General features: G+C 34.3%; 1 protein-coding gene across 16 annotated transcripts; it reads right to left on the reverse strand.

The window, feature by feature from the left end:
* Positions 1 to 834: 834 nt before the first annotated feature.
* Positions 835 to 18,730, reverse strand: msn (serine/threonine-protein kinase msn). Of its 16 annotated transcripts, none has more exons than XM_034330424.2 (23): positions 18,249 to 18,730; positions 18,137 to 18,157; positions 17,918 to 18,049; positions 17,281 to 17,346; positions 16,723 to 16,779; positions 16,488 to 16,532; positions 16,117 to 16,399; positions 15,793 to 16,004; positions 15,461 to 15,689; positions 15,125 to 15,385; positions 14,839 to 15,020; positions 14,249 to 14,269; positions 13,386 to 13,571; positions 13,123 to 13,226; positions 12,702 to 12,793; positions 12,530 to 12,606; positions 10,911 to 11,723; positions 5,751 to 5,903; positions 3,256 to 3,469; positions 2,958 to 3,178; positions 2,563 to 2,880; positions 2,181 to 2,480; positions 835 to 2,099 (listed from the first exon to the last, which is right to left on the reverse strand). In XM_034330424.2, the coding sequence occupies exons 3-23, from the start codon at positions 17,981 to 17,983 to the stop codon at positions 2,016 to 2,018; spliced, it is 3,984 nt and encodes a 1,327-aa protein (XP_034186315.1). In that variant the 5' UTR covers positions 17,984 to 18,049; positions 18,137 to 18,157; positions 18,249 to 18,730; the 3' UTR covers positions 835 to 2,015. The 16 variants fall into 16 exon arrangements, with proteins under 16 accessions (XP_034186315.1, XP_034186314.1, XP_076547820.1 ...); XM_034330423.2 differs by having other exon boundaries at positions 17,918 to 18,052; XM_076691705.1 differs by having other exon boundaries at positions 18,137 to 18,730.
* Between the last annotated feature and the right edge of the window lie 34 nt (positions 18,731 to 18,764).

Below are 18,764 nucleotides of genomic sequence, written 5' to 3' on the forward strand. Positions count from 1 at the left end.
GTGTTCTAATTTCAACTGTATACAACTTCGTTATTTCCTCGATTATTTATTCATAAATATAACAAAATTTATTATACAAAACGATGTTAATTGTGCGTTGCAAAATAGACGCAACAAAAGATATAGTTGCACTTGAAAAAAAGAAGAAAGAAGGGATGTCGTATTACTCTTCATTTTTGTACGAACAGTTTTGTTATGTTATATATCTAAATAATCTGAGGAAATAACGATAGCGTAAACGTTATAAGCTGGTAATATTATACTTGCGAATGCCGCTTCGCAAAGAGGAGGGTGCAAGTAGAACATAAGAAGCATATTAGTAAATACCTTAAAAAAAGAAAATTTGTTTTTCTTTGTATGTTATCACTTTACATTTGAAAAACTCTTAATATAAATCTACTAATTGTAAAAATGCAATTTATCCGACGCCATGCATCACACATCATCGTATTATCATCGTCATCGTCGTTACTTTAAATCGTAGAAATGACATAAAAATCCTTCGCTTACTAAAAACTATACAGTTAATAACATTAGTAGTTACTTTTCTTCCCTTATTCCTAATTTTTCATTATTACAATATTGTGTTTTTTTTTTCTTTCAAGTCGATATTGGTATTTTTTTTCATTTTCCATCTGAAAGGACTTTTTCTAATATGAACTTTTTGATACGATAATAATATACGTGATTATGATCGATTGGATATTATAAAAGCTTTACGAACAAGTTAAAATTATGTCAAGTGTATCATGTTCTTTTCTTATCGATGAAAAAAAAAAGAAACGAATCCGCTTACTTAATTGAGAATTATTTCAAATATGTATATTGTACATATTCTTTTTTTTTTTTTTTTCACCACAATTGATCTTTCATTTTTGCGCGCGCGGTCTTTATTACCCATATTCTCTCAGTGTAAACAGCAAAAAATTCATTCACACTTATTTTGCTCGCGTATTTGCACCTTACAATTATCAAAACAGTTCGCGCACTGTTTTGTTGTCATAAAAAAGTTCACCCACTTGTGTTAAAAACTTGTTCCGGAAGGTCTCTTTTTTTTTTTACTTTTCTTATTTTCTTATACAGACGAAAGCATCAATACTGCGCGATTTTTCTGCATCTACAACAATAATACGTCGGTAATGCTTCTATTATGGATCGTTAATATCTTACTATGTCTATTTGTTTATTAACTTATCCCGGATCAAAAGTTTTAGCTTGCTCTTCAGTCATGCAACACTACTTTTCGAATCATTTTCTAATATTTCGTTCTTTCTTAAACAGTCAGGCCTTCCAAGGTATAAAAGAAAACGATACATTGAAAGATATCCGAGCAAACGATAAAATAATTGTTATAAAAAGTATAATAAAATTGTGTGCATATATCCATTTGTTTATTTATTCTCTTCTATGAAGAAAAGTATTACCTGAGGAAGGAACCATTATTTTTCTTATTTTTTCTTTCATATGCTAAATCGTATCGCGCAAGATGAAGCGTTAAGAGAGCTGAGAAATTGTTTCATGCGAAGATTTACAAATATTAATATACCTTGCATAGTTTTCAAAAAGATTCTAAGATACTGTTGGAACCTTTCGTCGTATATTTCGTTTTTATCGATTATTAACGAGCAATTACTCGAGCAAAAGTGTCGATATTGATTATTATAATGATCTTTTTGAAAAGAATAATAATGATTATGATGGTGATGATGGTGATGGTGATAATGACGATAATAATGACGATGACGGCGATGGTGATGGTGATGATGATGACGACGACAGTGACAACAACAATGATAATGATGACGATGACGATTATAATAAGACTGAAAGTGATATTCATGATAATGGTGTCGACTGCGATGCAAACATTTCTTGTTTTCCATGGCGTTCTTAAATCCTGGCAGTGAAAAACGAGTTAACATGAATGGCGACGATGTATATCTTGGTATATACGATAGATTGTTTGCTCTTATTGGTGATGATAACTTCTGGGCCAGATTCGGCCTTATTCGGGATCACCAGTTAGCCATGCCAGGTTTATTTAATGTCATGAAGTAAATCTGGCACGAACTTCCACCTTTTGCTGATGAGAAAAATACCTGAAAAACACAAAGGAATTCGTGTTATTACAAATAAATGAAAATATTTTAAGTAGACCAAGTTATTGCCCCTATAAATACCTTATCATTACGCTCGCAAAGGAACTTGAGCCGTTGAGCTTTCTTGTGCATGAATACACCATCGAGGTGCCCGCTCTCTACGCTTCTAATCTCAATAGCTTTATTACCCCAGCCCATAATCTGCCCTGTGCCAATGTAGGCAACACTCGTAGGCATCTCACCCCATTGAAGGACCATGGTTTTCGAAACTCTACCGTATGTGTTTACGTATACACCTTCATTGTCGTAGCATAACAATAGCTGCATACCATTGCTATTTGGTAATGCGACGATGCAATGTGGACAAATAGGACCCTGAGTCTGTAATTTAAAAATATATTGTTACTACAACTACAGAGGATGACTGTTTCGATATTTCAATCGTCTTTGAAGAAAATCTTACATGTTTTGGTAGATAAATATCGTAAACGGTAGCAGAATCCAAATCAACAGCGTGAAAACCATCAGCACTACCATAGATAACCTTCAACCTTGTACCTTCTTCTATAGTAAGGTCGACGAGAAGTGGTCTATGCGCTAGTTCACCGAACGATTTAAAAGCCATAAATTTGTGGTATGGTTTTGGCGCCCAAGCATAAATCTCTATGGAATCCTTTAGCGCGATGACCAGAAACTTTATTCTTTCGTATTTAACTATTTTAAAGTGTACCGCGCCTTGAAGGTCGCCAACGTTAATCCATCCATTGCGTCGTTCCACTTGCTGTAAAAATAAAATTCGAATGTATCGGATACACCTTAGTGTGAAAGATATACTTTCAGGTTTCATAAAGAACTTACATCACTGTGTCCGTCGGTTCTTAAAATCTTACTTTTCAACCAGGAAAGATAATACACCCGTACTCGATTCTTCTTCCCACTAATTGTAACCAAAATATTTTGACCTTCAAGAACTTCCATTTGTTGAAATCGTCTTCTACTTATTAACTGATAAACTTTGCCTTGTCCGCTTCTATCCAACAGCATAAGACCATTCTCCGTACCAATTAATAAATTTACTCCTGTAAGCATACGGATATTACGTTAAATTAATAACGTGAACATACATAACTATTTCATAAAGATTAAACATACTCACCCCATAGTGCAGCACAGAGAATTTCACTGTTGAAACGTTTCTTATATTTGCGTATCTCTGGTGTATCAGACGCAAGATCATGACTGGTCGGAGTTACATTAACATTCACGTGAGATTCCCTTCTGGCTGGTCCGGCACCGAATCCAAAAGTCAGGAAGGATCTCTGCTTCTGTTGAAGCGCAAATGGGGGTGGTGATTTAACTGCTTGGCGATACTGTAACAAAATATACTTTGAGATTCCGCTCGGCTAGAAATCGGATGTTAAATAAATCAAACCATTAAAGAGAGAGTTATATTACTGTAATTAATAATGCTACGAAGAAAACCAGTAAAACGGTATTAAAGAGAGAATTAGAAGAAAAATATTATAGGTAGATATGTACGATGAAATTACATGCAGTTAGAATATATTAAATTCACACAAGAAAATTAATGAAGAGATATAAAGTTTCTTTAAGAATTCAATATAATCGTATGTAGTGAAAGAAACCTAAGACTGTTATCAATTTCCTTAACCAGTTCTACAAGAAGAAATCAATAACACAATGTTCTACATAGTAATACGAGCATACAATTCATTAATAACTACACTGAAAAAGAGAAATGGAAAAGGAAAGGAGGGGGCAAGACTGGTCAATAAAACTACCTAGCAGGCCCGTGTCTGATTGTTAGGGATAGACTGGATCAAAGCAGTGATGGACATTAGGACAATCTTTCGTTTAACGTGTTAGTTCCTAATTGATCTGTGTTTTGTAATTGCCCTGATGCCCATGTCCCTGATATACGAGGTTGAGAAAGTAGAAAGGTGTGATCCCTTTGTGATGACATATGCAGTGATTGTGGTCACAAAAACAAGCACAAACTCCAGAAATGATTGTAACAAATGAGATATGAAGCAGAAAGTGACATAAACAGTGACAGAAATAAAGGACAGGTGAGATAAATGAAGGACATAAAAAATATCATATCATAATTGATATCAGGTGTGTAGCACCAAGGACAGATGTACAAGAAAATCAAAACGAGGACAGCATGAATTACGTGTATAGAAAACTGGCATTCCATACATGAAACATTAAGAGTGATAGAAGAAATTTTTTATTGTTATTTCTTTCATAGAATTTCCTGCATAGGAGGAAACACATTCTCATTTGATAAACATATTATTGCAAAAAGAAGGCAGAAAAGCAACACTGAATGGTAAATCGATATCGAATGGGTACTTACATTGCAATTAGTATTGGGATTGGAATGGTCAGTAGAAAGGGCCCTGCTCTTCGGATTAAAGCTCCCACGTGTCCCACAACACACAACAGAATTCTGAATTAGTCACGTTGACAGACGATATGGGACTGTTTTGTGCGGGGTTTTTCGTGTAAAATACAATGGACAAAACGGATGAATCAAACTTAATGATTTTCTTACGACTTCGGCCACCAAAGTACTTATTCATAAGCAATTGTATTTTTATACAATTCGTGTCCTTTATAGAAGTATGAAAAATTAATTATCTGCCAGAGTGATTAACCCTTTCACTGGCGACCTCCATTGCGGTAGAAAAACGATCTGTGTGCTAATTTAGTAATTAATTATATTTAAAACGTACTTTTATTTTCGTTTCAGAGGAATAATTGAAATTTATGACTGCGACATCTGGGCTGGGTTTAAAGGGCGTTAAGAAAGTAATGGTCATAAAGATGATTCTCCAAATCATGGTGGGTGGATATTACCGATGATCTGATAATTAAGGAGAAGTGAATTTTCAATCAAATGAACATTACACTTGTGGGAACTATTATAACTTTTGTCCCATGCATTTTTCTGTTGTATTCTCGAATTCAACGACGTTTCATTTATATATAGAAAAAATCCGATTCTAAAACTATAATTGTGCAAAAATAATACTATGATAGTAATGGAAAAAGAGCAAAGATCCTACGAAGCGTTCAATGATAAATCAAACATAGAAAGTATTTCTTCTTTTCAAGTAAATTTTTAACAATGTACAGAACAAAAATACTATGTGCATGATGAACTTAGTGACGGCTAAAAAGAAAGCAAAAATTTCATCTAGTTCACTGTTCACATTTGCGAGAAAGAAAGAGGAATACGAATACGAAACGAAATAAAAAAAAGAAAAAAAAAAAATAGACATAACACCGATCACAGAATGAAGAATTGCACGAAGAACACAAAAAAGATCGAAGCTTCAATGAATTCTACCGAAAAAAGCAGTACTTTGTATTTTTACAAATTGTCTGATCTATTCGATAACGTCTTCGAATCAAAAGTGTTCGATCGTTTCACAATTTACCGCTTTTCCTCGATAGTGGCAATGTTCGTTATATTTCTTTCAATGCACTGGAAACGTACATTCAATGAAAGATACATCTCTTATAGAGATATATGAACATGAACGAACCATTAAACGTATGAGTGCATTAACGTATACGTAGAAAGAACGAGATAAAAATGATATATAAATATGATCCAACCTCCTCGCTGGTAGTTTTGTCTTGTCGTTGACCCGGCGATGATGTGAGAAGATCCGGCAAGACAGAGCTAGGTCGAGATCCAGGGGATGAATCTGATCTCTGGAAATCAGCTCCACCGCCTGCACCTCTTGGACGATCGCTGCTTTCTCGATTCTGTAATGGAATCAATTTACGTTTAAATCGATCATTTCAGTGGGATACAAAGATCAAAGAAAAAATATGGAACGAAATCTGCTTGAAGATTAACACCTGAATTTTGATTCTACAAAAAAAAAAATCCTCCATAAATGCGTTTCATTTAATTTCTCTTAATGTGAAATCTAAAAATTAGCCTAGGAAGAGTCAGGGAGAGACCAACCTCCTATTTCCCTGCAATTCTCCTGGACTCAAAATAAAGATTAAATTTTAAATTATTCCTTTAATTCCTTAATAATAAAAGGGAAGACTAAATTATGATGATAAGATCTTATATCGTTCCTGGTGACCTGTTAGAAATAAAAACGTAGTCTTAAAAGCATAGAAAAGAAATACGCATTTACGTTACAAAGGATCTTCTAAATTATGTCATTTAAGAACAAGAAGACCGGTCGAGATGGGCCACCTTCTTTTGCATTAAACGTTATAATAATTTTAGCTCTCTAAACGACTTTTTTTTCCAACGCTGCCCAACTAAACGACTGCATTTTTAAATTCAGGTTTTAATACCATCAAGCAGACTGTGAATTAATAAAAAAAAAAGAAAAAAAAAGAAAATTCATCAAACATTAAATGGAAAAATCGATAGACATAAAGGAGCACAGAAAAGGAAAGGGATCTTTATGAAATGATAGGCAACGAGAATCAGGATCGAAGAATACTATCAAAATGTCGACAAAAAAATAGTGCAAGCAAAAAATGGGGGGGAAAAATGAAAATGGGTGTAAGATAAGCAATAGATGAAGTAATTACTCAGGCAAATATGAATAAACTTGACTAAATCAATAAATCTATACATCAGTACTAACGATAAAGCTTAACAGAAATAAATGAACATCGAACATTTCTTTCTCACGTACTAATTAAAAAAGAAAGAATCTATACATCAGTATAACTAAGCTTAATATCTGAAAAGAACATCTTTACACACTTAAATTGTAAAAAGTACACAGTGCAGAACACAAAATAAAATGCATTCATGCATCAAATATATCTGAATGAATAAAAATCGCTTGGATATTTGTATCGTCTATCTACTACACAGCTAAACATATAATAAATAGTACATACGTTTCTGAAAATAACAATGTAAGCATAGAATAAGCAGCTTCTTTTCTCTTTGTACTAATTAAATTAGTAAAGCGTGCAACATGATAAAATATCAAATTTCCTATGAAGATATATCGATTGTACATAGATTTAAATCTACAGGATGTTAAAAAAAGAAAAGGTTCAGGACCTTAAGGGTAGATAATGACAGAATTTCGAATAAAATTTTATCTAAATAATTTTCATATAAATATTGAAGATTATTAAAATAAAAATTTATTCATTATTCGAGACAAGTTGTACTGAACAGGGGTCGACAAACTGATACCGTTCTACGTAATTTCTGTAGGTTTAATTCTAAGGGTGACGTATATCACCCCCATTTATTAAAATTTTTTTTCTTCATCTCTCGAGTGTTATCTACTCCTAAAATTCTGAATCATTTTTTTAACAGCCTGCATACATACAACTCAAGTGTTGCGATAGATTTATCGTGTAACTCTTTTAGACTTTTATCCTTAACGCAATACATTACACATTCTACTACCACTGTGTACAAAATGTTTTGTACGAACACGAAACATTATGTAAGTAACACGCGATATCTGTAAATAAAAGGAACTGTGTTACTTGCCTAACATTCCTTGTTAGTACAATAGTCGAAATAATTGGATTGTATAACTGAAAATCCGTAATTTCATTATAAGGTACATAATCACTTAGGCTTAAATTACAACAAATAAAGAATTTGTTTTAACGACAAACAATGTTCAAGATAAGTATCATTGATCGATACTTTCTCGAACGATTATCAAGAGAAATGCTGAAAAATGTCATTTAGCATATACATATATTTGATTCACTGTACAAGAATAAGCGCAATTAAATTAAATAATTTTATTATTTATTGTGGCATTAATATTAGGCTGTATCGTATGAAATGATAGATTTTGAAACATAGAAAATCTGACACGATTGTCGGGCTGTCTACATTTCAAGACTGTCCACTAGATATGATACAACTAAATAATCAGATACTTCAGGGAAACAGAAGAAAAAAGAACATAAAAGATGACCAACATTGCTGCATTTGTACATTAGTTTTATGAATAACGATGAAAGAACACAAAACGCACTTCGTATTATACCCAAGACAAAGCATGCTTGTGACACATGCTGCGATATAACAATACACAAACATATATATATATATATCACATACGACGATTGGTAAACATGAGCAATCATGCAAAAAAGACAATCAATTTCGATGACAAGGTATCGAACCGTACGCACTCACGAGGACGTGTGTGAAGGTGTAACGCACACCCGCACCCACGCACGCACGTACGCATACATTTGTATGTATGAATAAAAGTTAACATATTCGATGTTATCCTGGATTTATGGTGGCAATTCCTTTATATTTTTCTGTGGGTACTGTTTCTTGTTTCCTTTTCCTATAAAATAATGATTTCTCTTCGGTACGATCTTGATTCACGACCGTGCAATTTCCAAGCTCAATGATATTTAAGAAAAAAAAAAAAAAAAAAAATAGAGAACAAAGGAAAATGTTAACACAGAACACACGCACACAGGATCCGCATAAAAACGATTAGTTTTTCTTTTCTTCTTTTTAAGCTGCATGAGCCTGATTCATTGATAACGATATCCCCTTTGTTTAATGCTTCTTTGTATATTAAGATTCTTGCATGAACATGCATCACAGATTAACTCTTTTTTAAATCGTTATACTGTTATCGTAACACTGTTGAATACCAATTTATAAATCCAGTGATTAGAGATCGTACATGCAGGCACAAAAAGGAAATGATACTTCATTTGTATGCTGATAAATTTCGCAAGGTTTTAAGAATCGTCTATCATTAGTTAGAATGCATCCTTATACACACACTCGTATTAAAAAAAAATGAGAAATTAATTCACAAATGAAAGTATATATGAAATATTAATTAAATGTTAATTTAAAAGCGAATTCCTTTTTTGTATCAGTTACTTTAACATCAGAAGAAACCTAATTAATTGAGATCGAACCAAATTTCTCGTTAATTGGCTTCTTTATTAAATCCCGCGATGTTTCGTCGTGATGATCGTAGAATTCTAGTTAGATACTGGTAATAATTACCAGTTTGTCCACACGGTCATGTATCGTCGAAACAAGATGAATATCTTCAAAGAAATTCCATGCGGTTATTCCTTCCTTATTAGACTTGGAATTTGAGACAATAATTGTAGAAACAAGCTTTGATGTATATAATATTAAACGCAACAAAATTAAGGAGAATAGTGGTAGTAGTAGAAGTAATAATTAGTAATTATAGTATTATTCTCATCCTGTGGATTAATAAAAGCCAGTAATGCTCATACAACAATGAATTTCGCATCGACCCCATTTTCAACAATTTACAATAATAATCTGAAAAGTTACATTCGGTAAAATTGTTAACAATAGCGACGATAGTAGAGATTATAAAAACATTTTTCGTACAATAACAACCCCCATCCCCCCCAGACTAATTCTCCACGACACTTCAAGATTAAATATTTATGATATAAATTTTCTTATGCAATATGAATGACACACATTTCACAAATGTGATTTGTTTAGTAAGGACAAACACATCATGAGTGAAGAAAATAAATCAGGTAAAGGGATTAAACGCAGAACATCGTAAAAGAAACAGTAAACAGTAAGTACAGAAAGCCTGCATTAATTGTTTATCAATAGCTTCAAGATTGATTATTAATATGCAATAAAGATTTCTTTACCGATTAAATAAGTCGCTTTTTAATGCTACCCAATAAAATTCATGAACAATTTAATGAAATCTCAATGCAACAAACAAAACTATGAAAGCAAGGAAGAGTATTGTATATTAATAAAGTGAAAAAATGTCCTCGTCCTAAGTTATAACAATACTATTAGTAACACTATTAGCATTAGTAATTATATATGACATTAGATCCATTGTACCAAAAAATATGTATAAATATAATGTATGTTATTAATATTCTAATGTATCTCCATAAAAGATTTGTGGGCCATTGTTCGAACGAACGATCTAGTTAAAAAGTAGTACAGGAGGTAATATAGTAATACTGATGATAGAATAATATTGATAATGTTAATAATTAATGTATCCTACTGATATCTGGTAAATCTGAAAAGTAAAACCAAAAAAAAAGAAAACGTAATAAAGACAGAGGAAGGAATAATAGGAAAATGCGCCTAAAAAAGTCAAGCGTAGCTGACTAGCTTGCTATGTCGAATTATTATACATGGTTAGACATCGGAAAACTGAACGTAAAGGTCCAAGTTTCAAATATGTCTGTCAATATTTCTTTTACAATAAGATAACATAACACAAAATAAATTCACCACGAATTCAAATATTAAATAAATATATGAATACAACATATTGCACAGAAAAAAGATAAATGAAATTGTAAAAAAAGAACATGTATGTGAGAAAGTCTTGCAATCATCATTTCATGTCTACTTATTATTATTTGAGAAAATCTTCATATTTCTATAAAATTCAGGGTACCACTTTGAAACCAAAAACATTCACAATTCAACCTTAAATTTTACATCTATTATTCGGCCAACGAATGGCACCTTTTTCCTATTATACAATTATTCCTTTACCCTAATAAACACCCTTTATCATAAAATTAGAAATGAAAAGTGTATAGAAATATCGACAGACATATCAGGGAGGTAGACATTTTCGAGATGGAACTTCGAAAATCCACAAAAAAAGGGTACCAAAGACCGAAGGTAGAGATTAAATAAAAAAAAATTAAAAAAAAAAAAACAAAAAAAAAACAGGTGATGCGGTTAAGGTGTCTTTCAGGCAAGCACACAGGCAGGGCTTTGTAGGGGGGACTGACCTGGATAACAATGGGGCTGTATTCGCTAGCCGTTGTACTGGCCGTAGATTTAATAGTTCCTGCTTCGTCAATCGCGGCCGAAACCGCGTCTGATGGTCTACAACTGCGTCTTCTCATAGTGCCATCTTTTTCACGTCCAAAGTCGAACCTTCTGCCCTCGTGTTTACTACCGAAAACGATCTCGCTCTCGGTCTTTTCCCTTCTAGGCCTTTGTAGGCCATCACGACCGAACGAAAAGTCTGTCAGCACCGGTTCACCGGCGCTCACAGATGTACCTTTTTTACCAACGATACCGGCAACACTTATCTCGCTTCCACGACGATTACCACTTGAGAATATACTCGACCGCGTGAAATCGGATTTCTGTAAATATGCAGAATGCCTTGTCGAAGGGAAAAAGTCTGAATTTTCGCGACGAAAAGCTCGTGCAAACGCGCTCGACGTATTGCCGAGCTTCGAATCGCTTTCCTGTCTTCTATGAACCGCCTTTAACTGTTGTTGTTGCTGTTGCTGTTGTTGCTTTTGATGATGTTGCTGTTGAGGATTATTATCGTACTTTCTACGCGACAATTGTTCTTGATTTTTTAAAGTTTTCTCCGATGAGGACGTTGAACGATCCTCGTTAACCGAGTGATGATTCGTTTCCGTTGTATCTTGCGTATGCTCTTGTTGTTTCATTTTATCCAATCTATCGTTAAAACCCTGAAAGAAGCGGGTGAAATCCCACTCCTTCAGAAGGAGCTGCTCGTCTGCTTCCGAACACCGGTTGTTGCTAGCCGTCGTGGCTCGATCGTCTGACATCTGACTAAGTTTCTAGGGAGTGCGCACGAGGGTAATAAACATGATGACGACAGAAATTAAAAAAAAAAAAAAAAAAAGAAGAAAAAAAAAAGAAAATAACATACACAAAATAGGAGAGATAAAGAAATTGCGTGCGGCGATACATAACATGATATATAGCTGCGATGGCAGTGCAATGCAATGATTCAAGTGAATGGTATAATTCAAGTTACTTGCAACGGTGGTGATAATCATAAAATTATTATTATATGTTATATTGATTTACTAGATGCGATGCGCTTGATTAATGAGTTAATTAATGAAATTCTTCTTTCATAAAACGTTCACCACCGCGGCAATGCAATGTACGTGTAACGCACCACAAGTGCATATCGGAACTGTACAAAAGATTGAATTACAAGAATTCTTTTAGGACGAATAATACCGGTGAACAAATATTTCTGACTTATTACAGAATATCAATGAACACACAGATAGATACATAAACAAAGGGAAACGAGTATAAGATACAATCGCTTGTATGTACTTTTACGGTCTGCAATTAAAGTCAACTGTGATTGATTGAAAGAAAAAGAAGTATTTTGAAAATGTGAAAAAATAAAAGAAAATATGTGTATATATAGACTGTTTTTGTCAAGGCGTGATTAAACGATGCAATATAAAAAGAATGTAAGAGATACATTCAATCGGTTACGAAAATATATCGATCGACATTATTATTAATACATTTCGATAAATCTCGCATGACACACGAAAACGACAATAAGGCTAAAAAAATGAACGTTAGCTTGCATTACGTGCTCGTATAATGTACTTACTCGTTTCATTACTAATGTACGATCCCCTGATTCCTCCTCGTCCGGTGTTGGTGGCAGTGGTCGATTTGGTGCTCCACCTGTACACATAATACAAGAAATATCATTAATTTTATGTTTCAAATGAATAAATTATTGATAAGAATTATATTAATTATGTTTTCTAATGTCCTACCTTTCGGCTTACCTTCAAGATGAGAATTCTGAGCATTGTGCGATGACGTAGACGACGGATCTGTAGACGGTCTGAAAGGAGAAAATTCGGGTCTGCAGCAAGGGACATAAATACGAAGAGAAAGATGATGTGGCGCACGAAGAACATGGAATGCGTGGTGTACGTTACGTGGTGAGGTAACGATGACGACGATACGAAGCACCATGTTGGAGCGTAATGAAAAATGAAACGAAACAGCATTAGTAAGATTAAGTCACAAATGTACACATGTAATAACGTTAGAAGACTTCAAGATATTCTGCTTTTTTCTAACAAGGAAATGTTTTCTCTTATTGTTACCCCAAAAAGTCTGACATGATCTGATGACATAAAAATATCACTGACGTCGACAAACAATTAGCTAATTAACTGTTCTACTTACAAAGGTTTGGGAGGATCGCTAGCAAGTAGAGTCCCATCGTTTCTCGCATTGTTTCCTCCTACGTCTTCGAGATCGTCGTCGCTATCGCTCTCAACGGATAACGCCTGAAATAAAAAAACAAATATTTTTGTTAGTATAATAATTTATCACTATTTTGAATACGCTAGTTACTGTCATCTTCCCATCCAAGCTATTTCATTAGATCTTACGGTCCGAATCGATGAACTTGAATGAAATAGGAGCGTAAAGGCATTGATACTTACTTGATCAAGAATACTGGAAGACTGTGGCATTTGTTTGCTGTTTTGATCATTGCTGCTTACTGGCTGAACCAAATTTGACGTTGACGAAGCAGCAGGGCCCTTATGCTGTCTGTTGGGCCTTGGCGGGGCCTCTGGGCCCTGTGACACACCAAGCTCGTTGAGTTGAGCAGCTAGCATGTCCAAGTCCTACCACCCACACGCACACACACACAACCCCGTTAGTCACTGTTTCAAAACACCTCCGATAATATTTCTAAGTGCCCCGCCACCAACGGATAAACAAGCAAAGCTAAAAAAAATAGTGGCTGATAAGATACAAAATACTGTTCTTAAGTATTTTTTGCATGCTGCAATTGCGAGTTCTTCGATATTTTACTATTACCGTAGAAACGTAGACAAACCCACTGTTATTTAAATACAAGAACATTAACATAAACAGATTTTTACACAACATAATTAACCCTTTAGCAAATGTTATACTTTATGACAGAGAGTTAAAGTTACAATTTAACTGTCCTGTGCAGCAGCAAAAAGGATTAACAAATATGTTGTGTCTTCGCGTCTACCACGTTACAAAATTCTTCCAACAAAAGCATACATTCAGACAATTTGACCGAAGCATTCTACATGTATCTGCAGCAGTAGGACATCAACGAGACAAAAGTGTGTAAACTTATTAAAAAAGGTATTAAAATGAAACAGTATTTTGCGTGAAAATGAAGGAAGCAAAATCTATGTTACTGAAGAGAAAAAAAAAAAATGCTTGATTGTTTTACATTTTACATATGTAGACAACATAGAAACAAGTGTGACTGTATGTATATGTAATATGTAAAGAATAAATTATGTGTATGTGTTCTTACCTCTGGTTTCCTTGGTGGCAGCTACGGTACATGTACACATGGAAAAAAACAAAAGCCCAATAATTCCAAATTTGAGTACAAGGCGCGCGCGCGCACACACATCCCTCCCTCCCTCCAGCCTAACCCTCTCACGTTTAATGTTTGTATGCGTGATTGTATGTCGTGTCGTGTCGTGTTCAAAGATGCAACTGAGTGCGCGCGCACTAAAAAATAAATGTGCGGCTGTTTGCGTGCACGCCACTGAATATGACAGCAAAATAAAGAAAATTCCGCGTGCAATTGATAAATAATTGTAAAATACCCTTGTTCGATTATAACAAAGATAGTGAATAGGAGACATAACCACATACATATGTAATAAAATGTACTATACAAAAAAGAAAAAAAAAAGTACACTAGGGTTGCTGTGAGACAGCAAGTTGGCAAAATAGAATATAAATAGCATGTGCCTTTCTACAGTTTTCATAGACCAGAGTAGTTTTTAGACTACGTTTATTAGTTCTTATTGGCGTAAAGTAAATGACGCAAAATGAGTTACAATATCCAAGGAGAGATAAGTGTTATGTGCTAATCGAATCGAGAAAACTTACCATAGGTTTAAAGACATGACTATTTCTTTGAGACGCAGCTTGACCACCGGAACCGCCGCTACCACCGCCAGAAATAAGCGGTTGATGGTTGGATGGTGGAGTTGAAACTTTGTGCGGTTGTCGTGGATCGTCTCTAGGTGTCGGAGGTAATGGCCGAGATGGTGGTTGTGGATCTGGAACTACTATATAACGCAAAAAGAATTATGTAAAATTTTAAACAACTTTAATAGTTGTTTTGTGTGTATCAAAGAAGCAACACTAATCATCGATACGCTATGAAACACACCGATCAATCTATGAGGAATTGCAGGTCGTGCAGGTGGTCCTGGTTCTGGTATATCCCTTTGAGATCTGCCACTTGGCTTTTCTTTAGCAGCAGGTGGTTGAGGAGCCACCTCCTGAGTTAAAGTTCTACCTTCTTGAATTTGTTGGAAATTCCTACGTAATGTATCACCACCTGGTGCCTGAACAATGGATGACGGTTCACCAGCCAATGCTGGTTCGTCTTCTTCATTTTCGCTACCACTATATCGATAATCATCCCTTTCTGTAACGACAAGCAAAAAGTAATAAATAATTTGTTTGTAAGTTATCCGTCTCGCCCTTTCTCTTATTTTTATACCTTTCTCTTGTTTACGCTTTTTACAGCGATCGATATGATCTTTCAGTTGTATCCTAACTTGTCTTTCAGTTGGTTGGTCCCGAATAAAAGGATGTTTAAGGAGCTGCTCTGTATAAGGCCGCTGATGATAATCTTTGACTAAAACCGTTTCAATAAAACCATGGAATTTCTTCGCCCACTTTTTCGATTTGAGTCTTGGCGGTGGATTACGTGGTATCAGAAACAAAGCCTTTTATGTGAATTAAGTATAATCACCAAATTAAATTGCATCCTTTTAAATAGCATTAATAATATAAAATAAAAGAGAAATTTGATAAACTCCATTTACTTACTCGCATCGGATGGAGATCGCAAAGCGGAGGCTGCGATTCAGCCATTTCTAAAGCAGTAATTCCGAGTGACCATAGGTCACTTCGATTATCATACGTGGCATCTGGATTTTCATCACAAGCTATTACTTCTGGAGCCATCCAATATGGCGTACCAATAAATGTATTTCTTCTACCTATTGTCCGATCTAATTGCGCGCTAACGCCAAAATCAACTGCAACATACAACATTTCATTTACTTAAATTACATGATCTATTAACATACGAAAGAATCGTTAAAATCTGGAGGAAATTCTTTTAGTAAATACCACGACTTGTAAACGTACCAAGCTTAACTTCCGCATTGTCGGTTAACAGAACATTCTGTCCTTTAATATCCCTGTGAATAACCTTATTGCTGTGAAGATAACTAAGTCCTCTCAATATTTCTCGTGATATATAAGCAATCCATTCCTCCTTTAAACTCTGGCCCTTAGTCGATTTGACAAGATCCGTGACGGAGCCAGCTCCGCAGTACTCCATAACCAACCATAACTGATCATCTTTCCCTGGTGATGACTTCTTCACGAAGGCACCGTAATACGTTGCTATATTTCTGTGATTTGAATACTGCATCGCGGTATAAGGGTAATTTTAATGTTTTTCTTTAACAATAGGCCATTATTTCGTCAATAATTTAAAGTATATTAATACTCACCCTTTTCAACACATTTATTTCTAGCTTGATTTCTTCTTCTTCGTCCTGTAATAAATAATTATTAATAACATTTGAAATTGTAACTTACATATGTATATCGATATAATGATACCGTATATAGTTCAAAACTCTTAATTAAAACGAGTAACTAGTTTCATATTCATTACAACTAGTTAGGCATTAAAATTAATGCGGTGACGAGAATTATAATTACATCTCTAACGCAAACACTTACTTCCGTGACGTCCATAACTTTGATGGCTGCCAACTGGCCGGTTTTGGTATGACGACCCTGTAAAATAAGTAAATTATTATAATTATCCTTAAACAAATTTGTAATTAAAAATAACGTTGATGAACTCTATATTTCCCCTCAACTACGGTAAGCCTATCGCGCACGCGACTACGCGAGTTACTTCCAAACCGTACTTTTTAAAGAAGCAGTCACATTTTAAACTTGATGCAATGATGTTATTAAATTAAAATGAACAATAATATTAGGGTGCATAGCCTTTACCCTGCTCTCTGTCTCTTTTAATAAGAGTCCAATTAAAACTAAGTTAAGTGATGTTATGGGAGATGACATAATTTTCCACAATTAAGAATATTCTTTGCCATGAACTATAATAGAATAAAATATACCTTCCATAAATTAGTCTCACATACTTTAAATCTACTTATGCTTCACCTTTCATATTATCCTTCTCCTCGTGTCACCTATGATTTCTCCCTATGTACTTTTTAGGTAATACCCAAAATGTTATAATGAATAAATTTTATAATGTATACTTACTTTGTAAACTTGTCCATAAGTTCCATTTCCAACCACTTCAATCAACTCAAAGATACCTGCAGGTTCCTACAACATTAAAATAACAATAGATACTAATAATTAATTTTCTTATATTTATTTTTTTACAATTTAATAATATGTTGATTAAACGATTGTTAGTTTAATTATAAAGACTGAATAATAATACAGGATTTCTACATTCATTAAACAAATTATTAAGTAAAAGAAATAACTAAAATAATGCAAATTCAATAAATATTTATAAACAGATATCTGCATAAGAATATTTTAAGTATAAGGTACATGTTATTTCTATTCGCGTCATTAACTGTCAAAGAATGTGAATGATTCATATAAATTACTTTAAAAGTAATACAATCTCGCCGACATCAGATTTTATTAGTTTAATTTGAAATGATATTATGGAGAGAAAATTCAAGGAAATTTTCCCCACTCTTTCCATTGTCGCATTACCGAGAAGAAATAGTCATCGTATATTCCTACGAGGTTAATTACTGATCGTTACATGTATTCCAAACCTACGAAGAATGTTCGCATTGAAAAGTATCAAATGTTAAATATAAATTTTCTATATGTTAAATGAAATGCAGCAAACACATTTTATTCATTTGTGTACCTTTAAAGCATTCAGATCAATGTCGTCCAGTGAACAGTTGACGCTCGGTGCCAAATTATGCGCCATCTTGATACGCCACTTGTGTTCGTCGCGTTATCTTCCTTACTCAAGCTCACCAAATCCGTAGTCTATCTTCTTTTCAATTCGTCCGGTTATTACTCTCCTTCAGACTTTCGATCAAGCTGAATAATATGCAAGATTGAAGAAAGAAGAACGTACCTTTTTTTTCTCACCTTTGCACTACACAGAACATTGAATCACTAATGATATTTTTTCACCGAATAATCCCCTAAGAACCTAATTTTAAATGATACTTTTATAGAAATTTAACCTGCGAATCTGATGGGAAAAAAGGCAGCATACACGAAGTAATGGCACATGGCGTATTAACAAACTATAATTGATCAACGAAAAGATCAGTGTACCAATCAAATTTCAAAACAATACACCTCCATCACATTTGTTTGAAATTTTTGATAAAATATAAACATTAGTAACACGCAATCACGAACAACGTATTACACGGTCACAGCGCGAAGCGCTGGATTATCGTATCGTCATAACGGATGCAACACAATCGAGCCGAGCCCAAACACCACGGCAACAGCCGTTCTACGTCCTGTCGTACTGCTTATTGCACGCCTCTATTCCCCATCCTTTGCACTGTCGGTACTATCTTCTTCGTTCTTTAGGCGTGCGCACACATACTTTTCTGTTCTCTCTTCTTTATGCAGATAAATATTTTTACCGTCTTTGTTTTTCGTTTGCTCTCCGATTGTAAACCGCTAACTTCTTTGACGTCATCACCATGTTGAACTGTGATGGCGGCAGGCATTTTTCTTTTTGA

The sequence above is a fragment of the Osmia lignaria genome, chromosome 2, assembly GCF_051020975.1.
Source record: "Osmia lignaria lignaria isolate PbOS001 chromosome 2, iyOsmLign1, whole genome shotgun sequence".
Classification (NCBI taxonomy): domain Eukaryota; kingdom Metazoa; phylum Arthropoda; class Insecta; order Hymenoptera; family Megachilidae; genus Osmia; species Osmia lignaria.

What these genes read in the sequence shown, in the direction of transcription:
- msn (XM_034330424.2), bottom strand. Translation starts at nt 17,983, where the DNA reads ATGGCGCATAATTTGGCACCGAGCGTCAACTGTTCACTGGACGACATT. An exon ending in GTACATTAGTAATGAAACGA is followed by an intron (nt 11,724 to 12,529) that starts GTAAGTACATTA and finishes CGCACTCCCTAG; the next exon opens with AAACTTAGTCAGATGTCAGA. An exon ending in ACAGCCCCATTGTTATCCAG is followed by an intron (nt 5,904 to 10,910) that starts GTCAGTCCCCCC and finishes ATTCCATTACAG; the next exon opens with AATCGAGAAAGCAGCGATCG.